This window comes from Gymnoscopelus braueri (genome assembly GCF_963280865.1).
Source record: "Gymnoscopelus braueri genome assembly, chromosome: 19".
In the NCBI taxonomy this organism is placed as follows: Eukaryota; Metazoa; Chordata; class Actinopteri; order Myctophiformes; family Myctophidae; genus Gymnoscopelus; species Gymnoscopelus braueri.
Genome location: NC_137621.1, coordinates 18,574,360 through 18,585,648, shown reverse-complemented (window position 1 = coordinate 18,585,648; position 11,289 = coordinate 18,574,360). Strand labels below are relative to the sequence as shown.

The 11,289-nt window shown below is 41.7% G+C and overlaps 1 protein-coding gene across 1 annotated transcript; it reads left to right on the top strand.

Annotated features, from left to right (window-relative positions):
- Positions 1-220: 220 nt before the first annotated feature.
- Positions 221-10,237, top strand: syndig1l (synapse differentiation inducing 1-like). Its single transcript, XM_080414072.1, has 4 exons — positions 221-453; positions 2,697-3,175; positions 8,500-8,637; positions 9,472-10,237. Exons 2-4 carry the CDS (start codon positions 2,747-2,749, stop codon positions 9,628-9,630), a joined length of 726 nt encoding a protein of 241 aa, XP_080270198.1. The 5' UTR covers positions 221-453; positions 2,697-2,746; the 3' UTR covers positions 9,631-10,237.
- The last annotated feature ends 1,052 nt before the right edge of the window (positions 10,238-11,289 follow it).

Below are 11,289 nucleotides of genomic sequence, written 5' to 3'. Positions count from 1 at the left end.
TCTTAAAAGTCCTTAAATGATCATTTGACTGCCATCTGGGGACCCCCCCCCTCACCAAAAAAAAGAAGAATCATGTGGGGACCGCCCTGAGGGTCCCGACCGACAGGTTGAGCACCACTGTGTTAGACTCAGTTGTGCCAACAGCGGAGTTGTTTGGATCCGGAGCTCAATGTGAATGAGATGTGCGCGTAAATCCTACCTCTAACTGATGTTGCGCTGCTGTCCTGTTTAACGCCGGGTAAAATTCCAACGAAGTCTCATCTGTTCAGACCGAATAACTTTCTCATATACATTGGCCCTATAGTTTTAGCGCAACAATTAATTTCTCCCCAAAATTGATCATGTGAACTAGAGAGGTGGATCCCTGCTGCGTCTGGAGGATCGACTCAGCCGCAACAAGCGCCTATTAAGGAATTATGTTTAAGAAATCCGCGACAGGATCTTTTATGACAGGTAAGATAGCGTGTTTACTAAATGTAATGATTTAAGGTAGGATATACATATTTGGACATTCATGTTATGGATCGGCAGCTTTAACAGGCACCTACATTCTTCATATAAACGATTATTGGGTGTATTTTCTATATAGAACTAGTGAAGAATAAGATATTAAACGATCAGTTATAGAACTAGTGAAGAATAAGATATTAAACTATCAGTTATAGAACTAGTGAAGAATAATATATTAAACTATCAGTTATAGAACTAGTGAAGAATAATATATTAAACGATCAGTTCAGAAATCAATTATAGTTGCTGGTTGAAAAAAAAATAATTGGCTATATAAATATGTGTGTGTGTGTGCGCGCGCACGAGAGAGAAATTGATAGTAAAGTTTGTGTGTGCGTGCGCGCGTGCGTGCGTGCGTGCGTGTGTGTGTGTGTGTGTGTGTGTGTGTGTGTGTGTGTGTGTGTGTGTGTGTGTGTGTGTAGCTTGCACAGTATGTGTTTGGGTCTCTCAGGAGGTCGCAGTCATTAATAATAGGCTACTAGTGCAGTCTATTCATTCATTCCACACAAGCATAATGCATTTCGCAGCGTGTCAGATGAATTATTTGTGGACATGGGATGTGGTTCTTCTGGTCTAATGTACTGTGTAATGGAATTCCCTCTTATCTAGAAAGCGCAGCTCACCATCAAAAGCATATGCGAGTATGCAGACCACAATGACAGAAAAAGAAAGGCAACTGATATGGCTTGACCCTCTGTGCCAGGCAGTATCTCATGCATGCTGCTCATGCATGCTGCATGCAGCCTGCACTGGGACAGATCCTGGTTCTTAAGTCTTGTTGGTCTATAGGAGAACATATCATGTTTGCATTGGCTTTTGCTGAATTAATGTCAGATCAACATTCCTAATGTGTATAAATATGTTCCAATAAATTTGGAAGCACAATACAATAATTGACTTAACTCATGAGCCAATCTACCACACTTTGATTTGTGTCTGTGCGTGTGCGTGTGCGTGTGCGTGTGTGTGTGTGTGTGTCATTAAATTGATTGTTACATTTCTCATCAGTGTTGTATCTCTCTGTACTGCATTTAACACTACAATATCAAATGACTTCTAGCTGGCTCCCAATTCAGTAATAATGGGGAACTTGGCTGAAGATGCAGAAAATAGAAGTGTTTAAGTGTGTGAAAGGATTCAGTGCCTGCTGTGAGATCCTTTCATGGTTAGCCCCTGTCGAGCTGGCATGAGATCAAATATTAATCTGATGTAGCCTACAACAGGGTTATCCTGTTGTCTCTATAGGGACTCACCCGGTGCCTCCATTGGCTACTACTTATGCTGATGTAAATTTGCTTGTTTCTTTGTGTGAGAGAGCTATACTTGCTTGCTCACCTTTGGACAGGATTATGACACAGCATCTAATTGGAGGATGTGTTGCCTTGGCGATAGGCTTGCCTGACATTTTCAATGCAATTATAGAAATAGGCACTTGAACATTTTTTTTCTTTTGGCCTAATAGGAAGAAAAGAAATGAAATATAAACCCCACCTTAATCCTTCTGTACTTTTGGTACTGGTAATCATGAAGTTAAGTGTCTCTACAGTAAATTACATAACTACAGCCCATTTTACAATGTGTGCTAGAGAGGCTTTCCCTGCTTTAGCAAACATGGTTCTTCATTGCAGTGCCATGGGGGCCAGCCAGCCAACTCTTATCAGTATGCATTACAGCAACATCTGCCATGTGTTCTCTGATTTCATATATAGGCAGTCTGGCTATATGGTCAAGATTGCTTTTTTCACCACTTTTATGCGAGTCCAGGGATCCAGGGATGTAAGATTGAACAACTGAACATTCAGCAGATGGTGGTTTGGAAGGACGAGGCCAATGAATGGTTGTGAGAGGAATGCTGATATGAATTGAAGACGGGTTGAAGTGTTCCTGGCTGCATGACAGGCATGTTTCCATGTCTTGTTGAGATAGAGTGAAATTCCTGTTTAGTGTCTATCCACATTGGACCGGATTGGTTCACACAATTAGCTGCAAAGTAGAAGGTCACTCAGACATGATACCAGGCGGAGCAGGGATCAAACCGAGAACCTTACCATTTCAGACAACTGTTTTATCTCCTGAGCCACTCCCCTATAGATATTTTTACTGTTGTGATATTTATTTAATTGACTTTCGCGTGCATCTTGTTGAGCTGATTTTTTTCCATTCATGTACTCCTTGTGTTCCTCCAGCTGGGCTCTACCCTTTGTGATCTGCTGGACTTTTCTACCCGCCAACCACCATGGAGAGCCTCAGTGAGCTCCAGAACCCTCTGCTGGAAAAGACCAGCAGACATGTGGTCGCCAATGACTACCAGGGCTACCAGTGTGACTACCCCAGCCACCCATACCAGGAAAACCTCATTGGCTACTTCTACACAGGGACCGATGGCCAGCATAAGACTCATCAATTCCTGGATGCCACCTCCTTGCACCTTGCAGTGGAGGCCTTCTACAGACCCAACTTCATCCTGTGCAAGGACGATGTCAGCCTTCTTAGCAAGGACTCCAAGAGCGAGAGTTTTGAGACAACCTTCACGGAGAGCAAGGACGCTGTGTTGGACGTCAGCGTTTCCACCGAGGGCCTGCAGGATAATGTACCAGGAGACAAGGACGTGAAGATACAGACGGTGTCCTACGAGGTGGAAGAGGAGCAGGGTCACGAGTATGAGGTGAGAGGTCACAGAGAGGTCATTAAGTGCACGGACCAATGAGAAACATGCGAAGTTCGGCCGTACAGTATGCACAGGTGCAAAGGGAGTTGAGGAAGTGGTTATGATGCTGAGTGGAACTGAGTGTGCTGTGATCCTGGGATCCTTCAGCATATTTCAATATTAAGATGCAGGGCTGATCTGCACATAAAAGAAGCTAACACTCTGTGCACCTGCATAATTATCCTCAGCTACAGTACCAGCTATAGGGAAAATAACTTCAACCAACCAACATATTCATTGAAAAGAGGCAATTTGCACAGCTGCTTTGCAATACTGTGTGAGGCAATTAGACTATCAAGGCTATCTTGATTGAGAGACTTTTTTAACATTTATTCAGAACTATCAGAACCATCTTCCAATAAAATTATGAGTCGTGGTGTAGTGTAAGGCAACTCATATGACAACTGTTTGTGCCATATAATTGCATTGCAAAAATTGCATACTGATTGATTGTTGATCCACACTATTATTCCATTGTGGCTTTGACTACCCTTTCCAAAGGAAACTCTGACAGCAGAAGAAAGAAGGATAAGTGCTTTTCAGAAGCGGTAAGAAAGAAAATCTAATTTCATGCAGGGTGAGTTGTGAAAAGGCCCCACTGCTCTAAGTTGGCAGTGGGAGAAGGATCGCTCCTTCACTGGACTGACCATCAGTCCAGCTCCTGTCACTTGGCTGGCTAGCAGATGGATAGAGGTATGGCAGTGACCGCCATTAATGCCATAACTAATGCTGCCCTTTGAGCGTATTAAGCAGGGACTCCTCTGATGCATGGCCCTCGGAGCAGGTGAGCCGGGAGCCAAAGTTATTCCATGTCGATTTCGTGGAGCAAATGCATAATGATTAACGCTCCTCGGATGAAAGTTAAATTTCCAGTTGGAACATGAGACTTTCTACCCTGCACCTGCGTTTCTTGGACTCCCTCCTCCACGCATATGTGTGTCAACATTATGCACACACACGTGTGCTTCTGTATGTAAATTACATACGTATGTATTTGCAAGTGGTAAGGTTCTCTGGACATGGGTAGAATACTAGGTGTGCTGGAAACAGCCAACAACTCTCTACGGCATCAGATCAAACATTTCAAGGGCTTTTACGGCTATACAGAACATGAGCTGGAAAGGGAGAGTGAGACGATCTTCATTATTGGCTGCTTCTCACGTATGCTAAAGTCCTGCCACTCAGTCCATGAGTCCATAGGGATTTGTGATTGTTTGTGTTTGTGTGTGTGTGTGTGTGTGTGTGTGTGTGTGTGTGTGTGTGTGTGTGTGTGTGTGTGTGTGTGTGTGTGTGTGTGTGTGTGTGTGTGTGTGTGTGTGTGTGTTTTAGCAGGCATGTGACAATAGAGCATAAAGGATATTGCTGGTGATTAGTGAGATGAATTGAGTAAATATACTCCACCGTGGAAGGTAGCTCAGTATATTTACTCAAGTATTGTACGCAAGTACAATTTGGAGGTACTTTTACTTTATTTGAGTATTTCCCATGTATACTTCTACTCCATTACATCTCAGATGTAAATTTTTACTCCACTACAAATATTATTATTAAAAAAAAATACTAGTTACTTTGCAGATTTAGATTACTATTATAAAACATACACTGACCACTTAAACCCTGTTTGTGAGCATCTTAGGTCTGTAATTGTAAAACAAAATGCTGACAAATCTTGAAATGTTTTGATAGAAACTGGGAAATGGGACATACTGCATATATTCTTTTACGTTTGGTACTTTAAGTACATTTTGATGCTTTGTATTGGAATCAAGTAAAATGTTGATTACATGACTTTGACCTGTAACAGAGTATTTCTACATTACTCTGTTACTAAAAGTATTTCTACATTGTGGTATTGCTACCTTTACTTAAGTAACAAAACTGAGTACGAGCTATAGTCTGGATCTGGGTGAATGATGCCAGTGTGATGCCACTGGTCTCTGGTGACAAGGTCCAGGGCTGTCTCGGTGTAGCCCCGGGTTCTGCCCACTATTCTCTGCTGACTTAACAATACCTAGGCTCTGGGAGAGCTGTTGGAGGGTCCTTACATGCACTATGCCTGAGGTGGAATGAGTCCCATCAATCAATAATGTCAGTGTCAAAACAGTGTCAGTGTCAAAACACAACAGTCTGCATTGGCTGGGATCTGTCTGTGTCAGGGGCAGTTCGTCAGCAGACTACACTTGACTTTGCATACACACCAATACCCCAACTACTGGGAACAATCAGTTTATTGCAGCAATCTGATTTAGTGTTTACATTCATTAATGCGCATACGGAAATAACATGCTCAAAAGCTGGGTTTTGTTTGTAAATATCCCACTTCTGTTTTTTATGATCAACACTTTCAGATTCTACAGACATAAATCAAAGGAAAATTATGAAACCAGACAATATAACATAGATAAAATATAACCATAAAATAAACTTTAAAAATACTGGAGAAGTGCTTATGTCTTCATATATATTTAGACACACACACACACACACATTAAGAAATGCTAAAGAAATCAGACAAAATCGATTACATGCCCAAATAACTGAAAAGATAGGGCAAAAAAACAATGACACATGTCTTAATCAGTTTTTGCTTACACCTATTAAGACCTTAATGAGATAACGGTGACCACTTAAAAAAACAGAGCACTGCCTTAATCAGGGAGAAATGAAAGCACATTCTCTCAGTATAGTTATGTCTGAGCCTAATGCCAAAGTAATTTCTGTAAAATATGTCAAAATTGGGCTTCAGTGAATAGCTTCCTGGAAGTCAGATATCTTGCTTTGGAGATGAGTGCGATACAAACACACTTTGAAGGCAGCCGGTTTGATCCCTGCAGTGGAGGTTAGTGCGATATTATACACACTTTGAAGGCAGCCAGTTTGATCCCCACAGGCAACAGCAACTCTAACAAATTAAGCCTATTCCTTATGGGGGGTCATTTATTTAAACAAACACTGTGGGACAACTGGGAGAGGTTAGACCGTCCTCTCTTAAAGGTCACCCACCTTAATGCTAGACAAGTCGTGCCGGTGCAGCCAGAGTAGCATTACAATTCATTAGCCTCAAACCCCGGTGGGCCTGAATGGAGGACCAAGACATCATAGGGAGACATTGCATGAGCCTGTGAAGTCGGCTGAAATTAGGAGAGATCTGGAGGATCTCTCCTAAGGGTCTGTCATAATGTAGAGGCAGTTTAGCACATAAATGAACACGCGATGATGGAACAATCCGTTAATCCCGTGTTATCTGTCGGGCCGCTCATGGGTGTTGACAGAGGTACCAAATCCTCTCTGGCTGGCTGAGTACATCACGTACTGGGTGGTAGCAGAACAAGGGCAGATAGGCTTGTCCGGGGGTACGAGCCGTCAAACTGCACCACTCTGCCGGTTTACAAAGGATTCCAGACCTACTGTAATGCACTTCACTGTCCTACACCTTTTGTTATTTAGGCATCAAGTTTATTTATAGGAATCCTTGTCTAAGTTTGTGAATTTGGAAAAAGAGGTGGATGGTTGATGTATGATCGTAGGATTTGAAACTGTCAAAAAGTTTCCGGTATACATGTATCAATATTAGTACATTTTACTATAGGCAAACTAAAATATAAACTGATATGTGACCTGCTCATCCTAAATCAGCTGGACTCTTATCCAGAGTGACAAAATCCAAGATTAGAGTATAAGTGGCATGAACACTAGTCAACCATCAACGGTAAATAGAGTGCCAAGAAAACAAGTAAGTGCTACAGAGTAACTTGGATAGCAGGGAAACATCAAACCGAGTGTCCGTCTAAATAACATACTTAGTATCTGAATCACCAAGGTGATTCTCAGCTTTCAAATGATGATATTCGTTATAACTATAAAACATAACCTCATATAAATTGGTACCATTGAACAGCCAATGCAATGCCAATGCATTTAACTAAATATTTAACTATCAAGACGATTCTCTCCAACATTCTCTCTAGGCAAGTTCATTTGTATTGCACATTTCACACTCAAAGGCAATTAAATTTGCTTGACATACTGTAAGGGATAAAATGGCATTTAAAGGAACAAAATGACATAACAAATAAAGGAGTCGTAAAAGAATAGAGGTCAAAGTACAATTGTAGTTTATTGTTTTCTACTCTGTAAAGTTGCACACCATCACAAATATGGGTTTACCAGACCACATTACATTATCTGAATGTATTTACGAAAACTTTCTGTTTAAACTTTTAATTGTTCTGGGTTTCCTTTCTACTACAACATATACTCCATCAGAATCGACAATCTAATTCACCATTCTGCAAAAGAAAAGTGTTTATAATCTAGAAGATTTGAATGTATGTCCATGCATTCATCTTCAGTAGACTCTACTACTGTAATGGTGTATTTACAGGTCTTCCGGAAAAATCGATCAGATGACTGCAGTTTATTCAGAACACAGCTGCTCAAGTGCTTACTAATACCAAAAAGTGGATCATATCACTCCAGTTCTTTGATGTTTACTAATGGCTCCAAAGCACTGCTGTTGGTTTATAAAGTAGCCTATTGAATGGCTTAGGGCCAAAATAAATGTCTGATCTTATGCTACATCATGAACCATCCAGACTTCTCAAGTCGTCTGCGACAGGTCTGAGTCAGAACTAAATGTGGAGAAGCAGCGTTCAGTTGTTATGTACCATACTGTATACTGTAGTCTATATGCACCAACAATCTCCCAGAAAAGTGCAGGTCTGCCACAACTCTGTTCTTTTAAAAGCAAAAGACCTTCTATGTGCCGCTGCCTTTTACTGAGGTTTTCTTTAAATAATTTCTTCTGAACTGTAATGATCTTTTCTGTTTTATTTTATTTTTAACTTTTTGTTATATTCAAATGTCATTTTATAACATGTATCTTTTGCACTCTCTTATTGCTCTGTGTCTTAATGTCTCAATGGTTAATGTTTTATGTAAAGCACTTTGAATTACCTTGTTGTTGAGCTATACTGTATAAACAAACGTGCCTTGCCTTGACTTGCCTTGCCAATGAATTTTTTAATTTACTTTAAATTATACTGTAGTGTCCATCTGAATTTGGCAACGATAGTTACAAATTATTACATCCAAGACTGAGGTCTGCTATTTCCAATGGCCTGTTCCTGTCTGAGGCTTATTAAACTCTTTCTCTCAGTTTTTCTCCAAATGAGCTTTGGCAGGGTCCAACCGGCTGTCTTCGGCAAAGCAATTCAAATTTCTATGGCAGTGTGCCAACTATGTCTGTGTGATTTGCTCTGCTTTTTCACCTTCTCTGCTAGAGTGACAGCTCCACTGACAGTGAGAGCGAGGACAACTTCATTCTGCTGCCCCCCGGGGATCACCTTGGCCTGGCTATCTTCTCAATGCTGTGCTGCTTCTGGCCCCTGGGCATTGTTGCCTTCTACTACTCTCATAAGGTAAAAAAAAAAGTGCTCACAGCTACTTTGTCCTGCCCTGTGTTAGAAATGCTAATTACACTGCGCTCTGTTCAAGGTCAGTAAGCACGAGTGCTTTGTCGAGTGCTAAGTCTATACATTTTCCACACCTGTGACCACGCTGCAAATTGTTTTCAGACCATTGGCTACATAAACTTAGCAGGTTCAGCTCTCATTTCAACCCCTGCAGGCAGACACACAGCTTCTTATTCCTCAAATAATGAGGGTTCGAAACTGACCACTGTCTTGTCTCGTGTGTCCCTGTGCTCTGTCTGCCCTTGGTTTTCTGACCTATCTGAAAAAGCATAACTATGTCAAAAATATATATATTTTAAATAATGTTGTAACGCATTATTTCACATAGGCATTTTTATCAGAAAATTATACACACGGTTGATCTGAGCCCTCGCTTCTTTACTGTGATAATACCTTTTCCTTCCCTAACATCACTAGCTGAAAGAATCAGGTCTAACGGCACTTTGGAGCACAACATCATTTATCTCAGCAATTTGCCACATCTTCTACACTAATTGCAGAGACAATTACACTGAAAGAGCCTATAATAAATGTGTCAAAACGATAAACAGATTAAGGGCAAGACCTGTTTATTTATTTATTTTTGGAGGAATCCAAAACAGACAAACAACACATTTGTCACTGTCTAAGGGATAATGACCTAATTGCCATGGCAACTAATGGCTCCCTCAGAGCGTTTCTTTTAACTGTGGCTTAACACCTACGTACTCATGTTCACTTGGCACTGATGAGTAACATTTGAAATCATTTCTCTCACTACTTCCTTTCCCCTCCCCTCAGACTGGCAAGGCTATCGCTAAAGGAGATTTCTCCAGAGCTGGCATGAGCTCCAGAAGAGCCCTGTTCCTGTCTGCTCTCTCCATCACCATCGGGACGGGGATGTACGTGGGCGTGGTGGTGGCACTTATAGCCTACCTGTCCAAGCCTGGGCATGTATAGCAGTGGAACTAGGTGGCTCAGTGCGGAATAAAGAGTGAGAGACAGAGAGAGAGACAGAGAGAGAGACAGAGAATCAGGGAAGTCGCAATTAAGACAGATGCCTATGCTTAAGGCATGTGCTCGTTTCCCTGTGTGAGTGGGAACAACAACAATTGTTTGGTGAACTGAATAGTTGGACTGCGTTCACATTGATCGGGACTGTATCATTATTTCAGGACTCCAATGATCCCATCGAGGTGTTCCATCACAATTAAGAGAAGAACGCTGACGGAAAGACGATGTTGAAACAGAGACCGCTCTTTCACGAAGAGTTCTCAAACTACCTGCCTACTGTAGTACCACTTACCCACCTCAACACTGCAAAATCATGTGTTAATTTATCTCTGTGTCAAAATTGTCCCTTACTGTTATTGCAGTGTACTTTTGCCATTTCCAATCCACTGTATTATGTGATCTTTGTCAATACGATTACAGATGTGTAGTGTTTACTTTGTAAATGAGCTCAATGGGAGATTCTTTGGGGGGCATTTATGATTGTTTATCCTGGAAATGTCCAGGAAATTGAACCGTATATTCAGTTAACAGATGAGTGGATCGAATACACTTATGCAGAACAGAGGGAATTGTCACAGAGTGTAGGCTGCTGAACAGTGGTCAAAATAACAGTTAATGTTTATTGTATACTGTAAATCTTGTCAATAAATATATTTGGCATGAATAATGAACTCATGTCATGTCCTATATCTCACTTGTTATTCACTGTCAGAGGCGAGGTGTGTGTGTCTGTAGGGCGGGGGTGTTGATTGTGTGCTCATATAGAGGTGCTGTCACAATGTATTGTTGGTAGCTGTGAGTTATATTGACTATTTGCTATTGCAGATGGGGGCCTCTACTGCGATTGGCACAGGTCCTTTCTCCTCTCTCTCTCCAGCATCACTCAATGTCTTGCCTTGAGGTGACTTTAGCTGCCAAGTTGCCGGAATCCTTAGGAAGACAAAGCCTGCTACTCTGAAGTCAGGACATCCGAACAAAACGAGTGCAGCCCTTCATTCTCCTCATGGAATCAGACGCTCCATCAAGCATAATCGCATTCTCCTTCACTGCCCCGCCCAGCATCTAATCAGCACGTACTGCACCACTCCAATAACATTCAAACCTCACAAAATAGAAGCTTGGATTTTGCCCTTTTATGAGGATAGTAGTATAACTAATAACCCTCACATTGAACTGCAGGAAGCACGTTAATAGGATAGGACTGTTATGCGGAAAAACACCTACGTCATTCACTGCACCAAGCCAAATCGAGAAGGTGGTTAGGTAAGCAACTCTTACAGGACAGCAGGAACGGCCTGACCTCTCCTATATCTGCCTGTTTCTCTTTCAGAGAACATCAGAACCTAATGCATGAAATGGCTCAGTGGGGCCGTGATTGGGGGTGGGGGGGGGGGGGGGGTTTGGGGGCCAAAGTGCGCTCTCATCAATGGGAACTGTGAGGGGTGCTGAAGAGGGCTCACTCTGAGAGGGAGAGCTGTTTTCTATCCCTCAGTAGGAGGACACAACACCCACACTTTTTATTAGTCATAAAAACCCTATGTGAATTATTTAAAAAAAAATGCCTATTGGGCATGTCATTATGGGTGAAATTTTATTTTTCAAAGA